The sequence below is a fragment of the Phyllostomus hastatus genome, unplaced genomic scaffold (assembly GCF_019186645.2).
Source record: "Phyllostomus hastatus isolate PE091 unplaced genomic scaffold, TTU_PhHast_1.1 phas_scaffold_21, whole genome shotgun sequence".
Lineage (NCBI taxonomy): Eukaryota > Metazoa > Chordata > Mammalia > Chiroptera > Phyllostomidae > Phyllostomus > Phyllostomus hastatus.
The window spans coordinates 12,190,079-12,205,845 of record NW_025334017.1 but is presented as its reverse complement, the minus strand read 5'-3'; the positions used below and the strand labels follow the sequence as shown (position 1 = coordinate 12,205,845).

Below are 15,767 nucleotides of genomic sequence, written 5' to 3'. Positions count from 1 at the left end.
CTGTGGTGCGTGTTACCTATGTTCTTGAAAAAGGAAATGATTTCAAACTGGCTCATAACATTAGTGTTCTTCATAGTCCTTTCTTCCTCCTCTCTTTTCCTGGTATGGGAAAAGAGCTCCCTGGGCACATGGCAAAGAATAAGAAAATGTTTAAATTTTTAGCAGGACTCAATTTATAGACCCAGGCCTAGGATAGAGAGGAAAAAGAAAAGAAGTAAAAGAAAAAAATCTATGTATTTAAAGAGAGCAACCTTCCACAGAGCTTTTCACCATACTTATGAAAACTTGGCACAGACACACAGTCATTAAATAGGCCTTGCATACCCGCTAAAGTCATGATTTAGTGACAAGACTGACTCTTAACACAAGAGCAAGCCACTCAAAATTCAATGGAGCCACAAGAAGGAAGGAGCCTGTGCCCCTGAATCCTTCACGCAGGAAAACCGCCTGCTGAGTAGGACAGGCAATGCACTGCTGTGTGAACTGAGCATAAACATCTACTCTGAGCCATTGTAAATACTGTAGTCGATCAAAGCTGGTGCACTGAGTCAGATTTTTTAAAAAGGATATTTTCAATAGAGATCTGTTAAATGTGCTTTATCTACAAGAATATTTCCATTTTAAATATGTCTGGTCTCCTTAAACCTGGGGGTAAATTTCTGATTTTTTTTAAACTTAATGGTTTAATTTTTATTTTTAATATTTAAAACTCAGAACATGAATTTTAGATTGCACATTTCCACACTAGTTGATATAAGTTTTCTGATCAATTATAAATATTTAAGTTAAAATGACAATTCATAACTATAATAAGAAACTTCCTAAAGGGAAGTTAATTAAGACAGTGTTATTATGCTAATTTAAGTATATATATTACAAATACATTTTAAATTTTTTTAAAATTTTATTTATTTATTTTCAGAGAGGGATAGGAGGGGGAGAGAGAGAGAGAGAGAGAGAGAGAGAGAGAGAGAGAGAGAGAAACATCAATGTACGGTTGCTAGGGGTCATGGCCTGCAACCCAGACATGTACCCTGGCTGGGAATCAAACTTGCAACACTTTGGTTCGCAGCCCCTGCTCAATCCACTGAGCTATGCCAGCCAGGGCTACAAATACATTTTAAATTTTAGATATTTCCCTCTAAACCTGAAATAAGATATGGCTACAAGCATTAGATTGTGAGTTAAATGTCAGGAGCACTAAAGCCTATTACAAGGAGAACATCGGATGAACAAGCTAGGAAATCAAGCCAGGCAGCTCTGTGGAAGAGATCAAAGCCTCTAGGACAATGGTTCTCAAATTTCAGAGTGTAGAAGACACACCTGATGGGCTAGTTAAAACTTAGCCTGGAACTACCCTCCAGGCCATCCTGCAGGTGCTGATGCACAGAGTTTTCCACCAACACTTTCAGCAGCACTGCTGCGGAGGGAGGCTTGATTACCTGAGCTCAGGTGCTCAAGTGTTCAATGCCACAACCATGCTAACGGAGACAGAGGTGAGCACACGTCTCTGCTGGAGGCAGTCCCTGCTGCCTCTCCTGCCCAGGCCCAAAGGGGTGTCATCGCACATTCTGGGGTCACAGTTACACCTCCAGTGTGTTCCATCCCCACGGAATATTTCATCACCACTGAATATTCACTTAAATCTGCAGAAAGGGCTTTAAAATCTGGATAGTATTTTGTCTTTATTTTGAACACTGATGTCAATTTTTAAATATATTTTTCACAAATCCACATTGAGTCACTGAACAGCCATGTATATAATAAACACTTATACCTAGGTGAGCACTAAGGTCAGGTTTTGACAGTTCTATACCATGCCAATGTGCTGAGTATTTTCTCCTGGTGTAAACCTCTGACATCTGGTCTTCCTAATGCTAAAGTTTTAGAAAAAAATGTTTATTGAATTAAATTAGTTTTGTAAACTGTTCCATGGGTCACCACACCTTTGTCAGGGGAAGCAGACTCTTGCACTGAGAAAAAACTGCAACCGTGAAAAATGTACAGCCCATGAGAATAATAAACTCCTGGAACAGGGTGCTGGTGTATCACATCCATAAACCAACATCTGAGAGGTAAGATATGAAAAAAGAATTACTTTTAAAAATAAGAGGGCTTTGCAAAAATCATTAATTTTGAACTGCCCCAAAGCCATTACATATAATGTAATAAGTATATGTGCATATTTAACAGATACTTTTAAATAATGTTTTTACTCTCTGTGATTCGGAGTCCTGCTGTCTGTTAGCAGTTCCTTAAAATATAACCAAAGTGATGTACTTTTATCTTCTAGAATTAATGTACATTTCCCTTTAGGAAGCTAAAGTGATGATGTAAAGTCAGAGATGGTTTGTTTGCATTGAATTACACATATTGAATTAAACACTGTAAAACCCCCCACTAGGAAGTTACATGAATGACTGCTTTCATTAGATCACGAAAGGAGGCAGGCTGACAGTTCAAGGTAGGAAGTAATCATAAATAAACATGTGACCAGTGATGGAAAACATACTCATCAAGGCCCCTCTCATTCCAGAAGCCTCTCTTTCTATCCCAAGCTGTGCACCTATTTTATTCCTCTCCATCACCACCAGCCCCACAGTGCAAACAGTGAAATACGCTGAGAGGAGCCCACCTGTAAATGTTCATGAGAGAAACAGCACCTGCATTGTAGTAGTACACCTTTACAATGACTGAATTTCAAACAAACTTCAGGGTGTTCAATTATAACCACAAGGAAGTGGAAAGAAACTCACAAGGTATATTTGTGTATTTGTGAGCCATAAACCAGAACAGGATGCTACAGATTATTACAGAACATCAAAGTAGCAGAATAATGAAACAAATACTGGACTTTAAAGAGAACCATGTCAGAATCACTGCCATTAAGCAAAACAGCCAAGAGTATCCAAAAATAGTAAGAAGCCACTAACAATTAATACATAACTACAATGTAATTATATCTGCACGTAATTACCATTCAATCCACTATGTGTCAGAAACTGTCTTAGATGCTGGGACCCAGAACTTGAGACATGACCCCAGCTCCCATGAAACACGTACACTAGTGGAAGAAATGGAAATGTGAGCACAATTAAATGCAGTGTGATCATTTTAAGAACAGAACATCAATAAAATGAGGGTTGGTATGAGTGAACAGTGATTAGTCAGGGATGGCTTGTGTGTGTTTATGATTATATAAGCTTATCATTAATGCTATAGTTCATTCCCTGTTGTGGTTTCAGGCTTCCCTCATTCCCCAGTAATTGCCTTCTGTGAATTTATGAAGCACACCATGTAAACATCACCCTGCAGTATGGCTGAGATCAGTCTGAACGGGTAAAGCACACAATGACTTCAGTCACAGACGGGGACCCAGAGCAGCCCACTGGGGCCCCACTGCTCACCACCAGCCTCTCTTCCTGCTGTGTGTGCTTCAGGTTACAGGATCCAGCAACAAAATAATAGCAATTTGGAATCTAAATTGTTAAGTTGAATAAAGCTTAAAGTTCAGTCTAGAACTTGAAATATATCACAGGCTGCCAATTAATTATATGGTCAGTATACATGAAAAACTATTCAATTTCAATGTAGCATTATAGAATTTAATGCAGAAGTATGCTAAATTTCATGAGAGGACACCTGGTTGGTGCCAAAGTATACTTTCAGAAAATGTCAAGAGCCAGAAAAGGCTATCAGAAGCATGTGTATTTATTATTTCATGGTTTCTTTTCTAATTTCCAATGTTTCTTAAACATTAAAATCATAATTTATGAAGAACTGCAACAGTTCATTGCTGATTCTTTGCAGCTACAAGGTGGCTGATTCATTGCTCAACAGTTCATTGCTGATTCTTTGCAGCTACAAGGTGGCAAAAATCATTGTAATATGAAACCATTCACTGATTATCTGACCCCATTATCGGCTCTCTCTGCTTAATACCAGGGGCTATCTCATTTATCTTGTCAATTCAAGGCTGAATGTCAACATCAGAGACACAAAGAGTGACTGCTGAGAGGAAACCCTAATCTGGGGAAAGACTAGCGATGAAAGAGGCCTTGAGACTTCCTCCCTCACACAGCAGCAGCGACGGAAAAGACCGACCTGCGCTGCTCCCCTCCACGGGGAGGAGCAGAAGGCGGACAAGAGGGACAAGCCGAAGGGCGCCCATAGAAGAATGGGTTCAATATCAAAGGAATTTCTTGAGAAAATTAATGAAGCATTTGAATATTCTTTAAAAAATACTTTAAAGCTACTAGGAAAGTTGAATGTGAAATAAAGAATATCACATTGCTTTATTATACAATTTTGTCAGAAAATGTATGCCCTCTCCAAAAGAAGACTTAGCATTTGATTCACTCTTTTTGAGATTCAAATTATTAACAGAAAATATAACTTAAATCCTGTTACATACTAGATAAAATAAACTAATAAACTAATTTTCATTTCACTAGGATAATGTCCCAATCAAACTTTCCCCCTGTGCCACATGTGAAATTTTGCACTCCCTTTTATGTGGATTCACTTTCAGTGGTCTTTTCCCCAAACCACTTACCCTTAAATAACAAGGACTATTTATAAATCAAGTCTACCTCAATGTAGGCCAATCGTACTGCTAAATCACCTCAGAGAGGAGACAAAAAGAAACAGGTCTCACCATAACTTTTGCAAGCCTCACAGTCACGAAATAACAAGAGATCATGACTGGGAGACACTGTCAGACATACACTCCATCCAATGGACACAGCAAACAGATTCTGAAACCACCAAGAGGCGATTTTTCAACGGTCTTGCAGCGTTGTATTTCTCCATGTAACAAGGTAAGCAATAGGTGTCAGATTTCTATTGTTTCTTCTTACTTTCTAAATCACAATTATTTTCTTGAATCTAATTTTTTCCAAGACTTGATATATTAATAATTCACCCTCTGATCTTTTATTGTGATGTTTTCCCTGATTTGAGAGATCAATCATATCAAGGATATAAAGATGCATTACTAAAGATATAATGTTTACTGATACTCTTTTGTCAGTATCATTCCAAAAATTATAATACTACAGTTACGATACTATCAATCCACCAAAAAACGGACTAAGAACAGTTCTGTTCTACAAAATGAATCAATGACCCTGATTTAACAGTTAATAAATAGGTTTTCAAGCAGTGATTACTGCTCTACAATTACCTTTAGTAGAATATCTTGTGGAATGTTTGGAATGTTGGATAAGATATATGACTGAGATATCATAAATTATATTAATAAAAGCTATACTTCAAATATGAGCAATTACAGCACCTACAGACCTTCTGTGGTGGCAGTCACTATGTAAATGCTAACAGACCTAATTGCTGGAATAGGCAAGTTTACCTGAGAGATTTCGACTGTAAAAAGCCTTCATGTGATGAATGGGGAAATAAGACCCTAAATAATTAAGTAAGTTATTTGAAATAACAATTCCCCTAAAGTGGAAATAAGGCAAGTTCCTGGCATATCTGACTCGGATCCCATCCAAGAGAATGCTAGTTACTGGAGCAGGAGTCATGTCTAAGGTGGTCCTAAAGGTGTGCAGGAGGTCATGGAAAGAGCTAGAAGAGGAGCTGGTTCCCAAGGTCAGCTCAAGACTCTAAGCCTCCAAACTCTTTGAGAAACTCTGTCCTATGACTGTCATGCCACACTGACGTGTCTGTCCTTGGCTCTGCCCTAACCCCAGGAGAGCCACTCTAAACAGATGCAAAGCTGTCTGTAAACTGAACAAACCTGTTAGCAATCCAAAGAAAGCTCTTTAGCCAACCGTTCCCACTCCCTCCCGAGCTGGGATTCATCCTGGAGACTGTGTCCCTCTGTCTTGTGACCTCTGTCACAAGAGGTCCCATTAGATAGCAGCTGCTCCTAATCTTCCAAGGAGGCCCAGGCTGAGTACTCGAACAGTGTGCCCTGCCTCTCTAAGGTGGTGGCCTGAGATGAGAAATCGGGTTCTTAACACAAGTTGTCAGCCAACTGGCAGGGCTGTGCTCCAACCTGCAGTCCCTTGAAGTCCCCAAACTTCCAAACCATTGTGTGGCTGGGACTTGTGCAATCACTTTCAAATCTCCTCAAGGAGACTCTGTGTTGCCACTCTTTTGGGGGTCCAACATTCATATTGTCTCCTGCTGGAGCTGAAGTCACAGCTGATTTCCTCCCACCAGTTTCCTCAGTATCAACGCTCTTTCCTTGCTCTCCAGTGACTTACACCCAGCGAGCCTGGTGAGGTCGAGGCACCCACTGCTACAGATCACAGATGACACACGATGGCCCCCATACATTCTTCCTTGGAGTAACCAGAGTGTACCGTATAAGAAACATCAATACTTTTTAAATAATCGCTCATTTCTACAGGAGACTTGATTTGGGGGATCTTGTATGAGTAGGAAACAAAAATATCACAGATCCCACTTCCATAAAGAGCTGAACAGAGACTGTGGGGCTTTTGTTTTGGTAAAAGGCCTGGCAAACATCACCGACAAATCCTTCAATTTAAAGCAAGTTCAATGTTTCATCCAGTATTTCAGTGACAACAGACAGCAAAAGCAAACTTTAGTCCATTTTTCTCAGCCCAGCAGGACAACCACTCCCCGGGAAGGAAATTATCACCATGAATCAGCTGTAAAACACATGACCGTTTTGATTGATTGGAATAAGTAGCACTTGTGCTGAATGGGGGTCACCCTGGACACTCGAAATGGAAGAATATAAATGAGAAGGAAGCTAAGTCAGATCTCAGTATTCATTTTTAAAAATTCATGGGAAAAAAATGGATAAAGAGGAGAATTCCCTGAGGTCAAAGTTTGAGATTTCTTCGCAAATCTAATGGCTGTAATTTTAGATGTAAGTGGAAACCAATACACTGAAGATAAGAAACAAATTAGTCATTATAATGCCCAAACGATAAAAGCTACTTGGATTTATGTGATACAGTATTTGGTTAGAAATACTTTAAAACTTGTTCATATTTTAAGAATATTATGATAGTTGCTTACTTTACAACAATAAAAATGTATCCCAGTCCAAAGCCCATGCTCATCTAAATAAGACAACCGAAAGACAGAAATTTTTAGTCTGTCCTACAAGTAGCACTAAAGTAATATAGGGCTCCAACCCACAAAGTAAATGGGATTCAATGTTACCACAGCTGAAAACACATTACAGATTCTGAATACCTCTCTTCATTGACTTTTTTATAATTTATAAAAAATCTTTCTTTAATAAATCATGAACCCATAAAATTTGTCATCTTGAACGGACCTTAAAAATCACATCAGAGCTACTTCATTCATTTTAGAAATGAAGAAATTCAAATTTAGAGAGACTAAGTCAGCTTACAATGAAATTTATCATTGCACCCCTAATTTATAGTCTGAAAATAGTATCACGGCACATGTATGGAGCCTTAGTCTCTCTCTGTACTCACTCCAGGATTCAGGCTATGTGCTTTTTGACCACAGTTAGTACAGGAGAAAAGAATAAACCCAATGCACAAATACTGAAGTATCAAATCTTATAACCCACGCAGTATTGGCTGACTCTCTTACAAAGCTTGAGGATAAGCCAATTAACTACCACTTTAAAAATATTTAAAAATAAAAATGACAGCACTTTTCAGAAATACTTAAAGCCCCCTAGCATTATCTAGGAAAACGACCATTTATGGTTCCATCCAATGCCAATCCATTCTACACACAGCATGAGAAATAGCAAAACCAGTTTAAGCTTAATTGTTGAAACAGTGACTGTACCTCCCAGCCTTCTATGTGAGACTGCCATTCCTCTAAAACTTCTAACTTCTCCATCTGTCTCTTGGCCTCATTTATGTTGGAACAGACGGCTTTCATGGCTTGGAGGGCTTCCATCACCGCTGCATAGTCACTGTGTTTCCTTGGAGTCCGCTTCAGCAACTCCTGTTTATACACAAAAACAAATCACCCTTTGATCTCCAGCTTTCTGGTACAGCAGGTTCAGACTGACCAGGAAATGAAAACTGCAAAGATCGTGAGAGCCACTTTCAGAAGTGACATCACAAACTCCACCAAGACTGAGATAAAAAGCAAAAGACTGAATCAATTTATGTGTTATTACTGTAATACACATTTTTGTACTTTAATTTTTCCTGAAAAATTATTTTGTTCTTAAAAACAAAATTAGAGTTCTCTTTTCAAATTGTCAAATATTTCACCTGCAGCATGTAATTTTTTAAATAAGTTTGACTTTGGGTCCAACAGAAGTACATCTTTGTATGTTAATTTCATTTTCCTAGAGACTTAAACAGAATAGTAAATCTTTAAATGAATATGGGCCATAATTTCAAAAATAATTTAAGTGCCTTATTTTCTAATAATTTTTGAAGAAACTACAAAAACATGTCATAAGTAAAACTTTTAAAGAATGCCTTATACACTAGCAGAATAATTTATAAATTCCACATTATTCCATCATTAAAAGAACAATTTATGCCATTTTCACAAAATACTCAAGTTCATTCTCTGCTATGAATAAACTGCCATACACCCTTCAATAACTTTATTTTTGTTTTTGTTTTGGGACAGGGTTTGTTGGCTTGTTATTCATAGTTTGTTTGTTTTTTCCATTCAGGATATCAGAACTAAAGTGATCTTTAATCTTGTAAATACATTAAAAGGGCTTGTTAGTTGTTTAGAAACACAAAATTAAACATTTTCACCCACAGTCTAGACGGCTGTGACCACATTGCTTTTTAATTAGTCATTTGTTTCCTTACTGCACTGCCGTCACCACGCAACTAACACAATTACAGAAGTCCTGAGGCGAGTCGCTCTAAGAATTTCCTTAATTTTTAACATACAGTGGGAAAATACGCAGTTGCTATATTCTCTGGAGGTCTGCTATTTTTCACAAACTTGCCATAAACTTTGACCCTGCATTCAATGTGTTCAGACTCTGTTCTTCAGAGCAAGCCCCAAACGCACTCACGTTAAATCACTCCCAAGACAAGGTCTAAAATGTTATGCTGAATCACAAATACATAAAGGAGATAGGCGACCTTTTCCAGAAATTCTGATGAGTAGAAACAGTTGTAAATCATGTGAAGAGAGCAAATCAGTTTGCAAGATATGAGATTTGGAGCCCTGTGGCATTGTGCCCGGTGAGTATCTGTGGAGTCTAGACAGGACTTTAAATCGTGTGAAATAATGAGAGCAATGACTAGTACAATCTTCTCTCAATTACCTGCCACGCACCCTGTTCTGATGGGCCAACCCAATAATTTCAAACTCCACAGATGAGACCAACATATCTTTTCTTTAAAACACAGCCTAACCCCATAATGTTTTTCTCTGAGTAAATAAAGCCCTCCAAAATCAAAGAGAACACCAGCACAATTTTTCAGCTGCTACTGCCAGAAAGAAAAATATCAACACCAACATATCTACTACACAGGTAAACATTTCTTCATGTTTCTCTGTGAAAATAATCTCCCCAAAATTGGAAAAGATGTCATCTTCCCACTGCTCAAAGGTGCTCTGAAATAGCCTCTTTTTTCCTAAGTAAGGACTTATCCATGATTCTAGCTTTTGAAATGCCAGCTCAAACACCTGAGATCATCCTTATCAGAAATGAGTGACTTAGAACAACCACTCAATATAAAGCATTTCTCTTAATATCACTATGCTTTCTGACTTTTAAAACAAACAAATCCCTGGGACTCTGAAATTTGGGCCAGGAGTAACTGCAGTGATAAGCACACATGCAAATCTGAGTCACCCTGTCAGAGGTCCAAAGAGACCTGAGGGACAGCAGGCACATCCGTGCCAGCCCTCCCATCCTCCTGCCTGTGTGACAACTCTGCAGAACTTGAGATGTGAGTCCGCTTTCCCAAGCAACTTGACTTTCTTTTCAATAAGAAGAGATCCTTTCCATGAAATTTTACATAGAAACCCAATTTATGTAGCTGGCAAAAGTCATAGTAAAAAGGGAATTTTTAGTTCAAATTCATAAAATTTATTTCTTAGAAAGTAAATCAATAAGAATACCAGTTAATATGTCTATAGCATTTCTGAGTATTTTTAAATTTGGATGACCAAGTAGTAATTAATATGTTAAAATCAATCAGAATAAAATATGTATGAATAATAATGGCTAACATTTATGAAATATATACTATGCTAAATGGTTTATATTAAATAGTTCAATTAATTATTACATAATAATTTATATACACATCTATATAACCATACAGATATGCATATACATACATATGCATATTCTTGTAGGTATATGCTATAATTTCTTCATCATCATCATCATCATCATTACCCTTCTGACTCACAAGTGAAAACCCAAGGCTTTAAGAGATCAGATTATGTGTTTAGTCAGGCAGCTATAAGCAAAACACTCTGGATTTGAACTCAGAATTCTGTCATGTGCTCAACCACCACACCAAACTGCCTATCCTGAGGTAACAGTTCCAAAAAACATTGAACTGTTCTCATCAGTTCATAGGCCCCTGCAGTATAAATAATAATTATGTTTTATAATATGTTTTACAATATGTTTTTCATAATGGAATGTTGATCATTGTAAGGAGGCAATGTCCCTACAACCATTAATGAAGCATTTCCTATCTCCCAGGGGCAATGTTTTCTTGACCTTGTCATTCTACCCTCATCATTTACTGTCACATGTGACCCCCACCATTCCCTGTACTAATGATTTAAAACCAGGCTCTGGAATTATGTAACTTTGAGTTTCACTTCATTAGCATCAGGAAGGCTCTGAATTATGTTACTCTGACCTTTACTTCATTAACATCAATATTAAAGTAAATTAAAAAAAAAACACCAACTGAGAATTTACTTGAGATAAAGAAGATAAAGTGCTATACAAACTGGCCATAATGTATTTAATGGGACCTATCTTGAAACTAACACCCTTACTCTAAATGAAATTCAAGTATGTTTTCTACAAAGAACACTTTTTGTTCCTTTCCTTAAAAGATTTGTTTCCTACTCCACATATAAATTAGTGACAAAATAGTCATTTTAATTGAATTTATTGGAGTGATATTGGTTAATAAAACTATATAGCTTTCAGGTATACAAGTCTACAAGATATCTCCTGTATATTATATTGTGTGTTTACCACCCAAGTCAAGTCTTTTTCTATCACCATTTCTCCCCCTTTACCTTCTTATACCTTCCCCTACCCCAACGCCTATGAATGCCCTTTCTTTAGAAGGTCAGACTATTTAAAAGAAAAAAATATTTTAAAGATTATAAGCAAAATATGCAGGTAAAAGGAAAATGCAACAATAAATATGAAAAATACCTTTAAAAGAAGAGGGTACTTGCATATTCTTTGTATTGGCGTCACCAAGTACCCCTCCAGGGGGACATCTGTGTTCTTCCGTCCTCCGAGCAGCATGCAGTTCTAGGTGGAGACAGACATGATTGATTACGTTTTTAAAACCTGAAGCCGTAAAACTTTCTTCCATCATAAAACTTTCTTCTGAGAAGTTGTGAAAGGATGTCTCCATATAGTTTCTTTCTCTGAGAAGATCACATTCAGTCACAAACAACATTTACAGGAGGGAAAGAGAAATATTTTTGCCTTTCCTATTAGTTATGGAAGCCAAAATGTGTTTTTGGATCTGTATCTTGAAAATTAACTCACATATATTCTCCTGAGTATAAAGTCTAAGGGAAAAGACCAAAGCAGACAGAGATGGAGAAATAGGTAAATGGATGAATGGATGAATAGATGGGTGAATGGATAGATGGAATGGATGGAATGGTTGGGTGGGTTGCTGGGTGAGTGGGTGGGTGGACGGAGGGATGGGGAAAGGGTAGACAGATGCATAGATGTATCCTCCTTCTGAAAGGAGGTAGTGGTGTTTCGTAGAAGAACAGGCCTAAAGACAACTGGGTTCCAGGTGTGCTCTGCCATTGACTAGTGATGCAACTAGACTGAGACATGGAAGAGTTTTTATTTTTTTCCTCAAAGCAATAGCAAAAGCCCGAGTATCATTATTTTGGGGCCAGTTTCCCAAGCCCCAATTCCCACAATACAACACAGACAGGACCAGGTGACATGTGCACCGGTACAACAGGAGAGGGGACCTGAGGCTAGGGAGCATGGATCTTCTGTAAGGGCAGCACGCATGTCTCCCCGTTCCACAGAAGGAAGACATGCATCTCTGAGACTGTCTGTGCTACAAACATCATTTAAAAGATGAGCAGAACAAAGGGAGTCAGTTCCTCTGATGAGAAAGTGTGCAGAAACACGAGACCCATGGAGAATTGCCTCCCAAGACAAACTTCTAAATAAACAATGCATCAAAGAAATTACAAAGGACACTAGACATTTTTAAAAACTGAATGAAAATGAAAACACATGTCAAAATGTATGGAATGCAATTAAAGCCACACATAAGGCAAAACTCAAAGCTTTAAATACCTATAATTAGAAAAGATAAAAAGGTCTTAAAGACTCTCAACAAACTATGAATAAAATGGAACTTCCTCAACCCCACCCAATAAAGAACATCTACAAAAAAATCTACAGACAACATCATACTTAATGATGAAAAACTAAATGATGTCCCCCAGTGATGAGAAACAAGGCAGGAGTGTCTGTTCTTACCACTTCTATGCAAGGGGAAAAAAAAGACATCTACATTGAAGAGGAGGAAGTAAAATTGTCTTTATTCTCAGATGACATGATCTTATATATAAAATATCCTCAGGATTCCCCCAAATCTTCTAGAATTAATACATGAATTTAAATCACAAGATGGAAGAACATAGAATATACAAGATATAAGAATACACAAATGTCATTTAAATTTCTACATACTAAATTTTTGGGTTACTAAATGAGTAACCCAAAAATGACATTAAGATAATTCTCATCAAGCCCTGGCTGGCATAGCTCAGTGGATTGAGCACGGGCTGGGAACCAAAGTGTCCCAGGTTCGATTCCCAGCCAGGGTACATTCCTGGGTTGCAGGCCATAACCCCCAGCAACCGCACATTGATGTTTCTCTCTCTCTCTCTCCCCCTTCCCTCCCTAAAAATAAATAAATTTTTAAAAAATCTTAAAAAAAAAGTCAACTTTAAAAAAAAAGATAATTCTCATCATAATACCATCAAAAAGAGTAACATACTTAGTAATAAATTTATCAAAATAAGTATAAGATGAATACAGATATCTTGAATATAATGACAAAAGCACAACCATAATGGAAAACATTTAATAAACTGGACTTTAACAGAATTTAAGACATTTGATCTTCAAAAGACAATATTTTTATTTTTTTAAGATTTTATTTATGTTTAGAGAGAGGGGAAGGGAAGGAGAAAGAGAGGGAGAGAAACATCAATGTGCGGTTGCCTATCACGCGCCCCAGATTGGGGACCTGGCCCACAACACAGGCATGTGCCCTGACTGGGAATTGTATTGGTGACCCTTTGGTTCACAAGCCCGCGCTCAATCCACTGAGCTACACCAGCCGGGGCCCACAAGACAATATGTTTAAATGAACAGACAAACCACACACTGGGAGGAAATATCTGCAAATTATGTCTGATACAGGAACTGTTCCCAAAGCAAAGTCATAGCTCAATATAAGATAAACACTGCAGTTTAAGTATGGACAAAAGATATGAAAAAGCATTTCACCAAAGAGAATATATGAATGCCTAATAAACACATGAAATCATGCTTAATATTACTGGTCATTAGAGAAATGCAAATAAAATCACCTTGAGATACAACTACATGCCCAGTGGCATGGCTATAATCGGAACTTACAATACCATGTGTTGGCAAAGATACAGAGAAACTGCAGTCTTCATACACTGCTTGTGGGCATGGCATAGCCACCTGGGTAGTTCTTAAAAAGTTAAACATGAACTTACTATGACCCAGCAATTCAACTCTTAGTATCTACTCAAGAGAATGAAAATATGTGTCCACACCAAGATTTGTACAATACATAGTGTTCATAAAAGCATTATTTGTAATAGCCCAAACTGAACATTTCCTGACTTTTCTACACTAACAAATCTCTCTCTCTGAAATGAGCTTTCATAGGCAGCACCATAAGGTCCACCACTGTCATTGTCACTTGCTGACCCAATGTTCATATCTGGCAGTGACTACACAAAATGGTACAGCCACCCAGTGGAATAGTATTCGGCAATAAATTTGAGTGGAATATAGATACATACTATAAAAAGGATGAATCTCGAAAACCTTTTACTCAGTAAAAGAAGCCAGGCATAAAGAAGTATACTTTGTGTGATTTCATTGATACAAAACCTCCAGAAAAGGCAAATCTCCAGAGACAGAAAGCAAATCAACGATTGCTGGGACAGGAGATGGACTATAAACAGGAATGAAGGACTTTGGGGGTTAATGAAAATGTTCTAAAACTTGATCATGGGGACGGTTGTTCCACTCCACAGTTTGGTCACTAGGAACCTGTGGGATTCACAGACAACACAGAATCAATCAGGAGAGGGCATTATCAGTGTTCCCCACTACTGGCCTCTCCCAACTCACTTCCTACATTATCGAAGGACTCTAGCTCCCTAGGCTGGGTATGTTCAAGGAGCCGCCCCACAGCAGTTTCTACACCACAATGATGCTGTTCCTCAGTGCTTGGTGGGCCTACCGGCAAATAGCAGCACATGGTAACACATAATATTCTTACCAAAAGGAATGTCCGGATGGTTCTAATTTTGTTAAGTTCAAGAAGCAATTTTTGTGCCTTTTCATGGTTACTGCAATATTCATCATAGATACGGAACTTGTCTTTCTGCAAATTCAAGTAAGAATGAGAGTTATTTTATTAGCCACTTTGAAATATTAACCCGTGTGATGTTTATGAACCAACTTTATTAAGTGTTTACTATATTTTACAAGCTATGCCGTATGTATGTATATACATTTCTTTCCCCTGATCCATAAAGAATAGTGTTGGAAAGACGCTACACACATTAATTATCATCCAATATGATGTGTGCAACAATACATAAATGAACCACGTGGAAACAACTTAGAGAAAAGAGAGCCCTTAGCTTTGCTGAGAGCACTCAGACGCAGTTTTAAAAGGGAAATAACGTCAGAGCAGGGTCCAGAGAGAGGGGTCCATGATTCCCAGGCAGGGAGAGGAAGAAAGTACGTTAGGTACAGGGAAATGTGTGTGCCAGTTTCTGCAGAACTCCAGAAACACAGTGCCCTGCAGTTCACAGGCGCCGAGCTGGGCTGTGTGTTTAAGACACTGAAAATCAGAAGAATATTCATCAACAGGTGAATAAGGCAAGGAAGCCACTACATAGGAGAGGTCATTTCAGAAAGATACAATGTTAGTTTACAAAAATAAGAAAATGTTAGCTACATTTTAATAGCTGTCATATTGTAAGAATTTACAACTTTACGTAACTCCAAAATACAAAACTGGAAACAATCAGTGGAAATTGCAAGGGAGTGATGGCCAGGGATTAATATAAAGATTTTCTAACAATTAGAGCTGCCACTACAAGTGATCAAGTTAAAAAAATAAACAACTTTCACAGATACTGTAGACAGGATACTTTCAAAACAGGAGGAATTTTGCCATTATGATCTCTCAGCTTTCCTCCATCTGTGAGACTTTCTCTAAATATCTATGGTCAATATCTATCAGAGAAGTACCAATCAAGGAGGAAGGCAGAAAGTATATTGATCAGATATTAGAACAGAAGTGTGTCCCCTG

At 37.9% G+C, this 15,767-nt stretch overlaps 1 protein-coding gene across 2 annotated transcripts in view; it reads right to left on the bottom strand.

Moving 5' to 3' along the window:
• The window catches only part of PREX2 (phosphatidylinositol-3,4,5-trisphosphate dependent Rac exchange factor 2), a 228,078-nt gene that overhangs the window by 152,929 nt on the left and 59,382 nt on the right, over positions 1-15,767 (bottom strand). For both annotated transcript variants that reach the window (XM_045861068.1, XM_045861069.1), the window contains 3 exons: positions 14,724-14,828; positions 11,336-11,437; positions 7,774-7,935 (listed from right to left, as the gene is read on the bottom strand). In XM_045861068.1, coding sequence (XP_045717024.1) covers positions 7,774-7,935; positions 11,336-11,437; positions 14,724-14,828 — 369 coding nt within the window. The remainder of the gene's footprint in view (positions 1-7,773; positions 7,936-11,335; positions 11,438-14,723; positions 14,829-15,767) is intronic.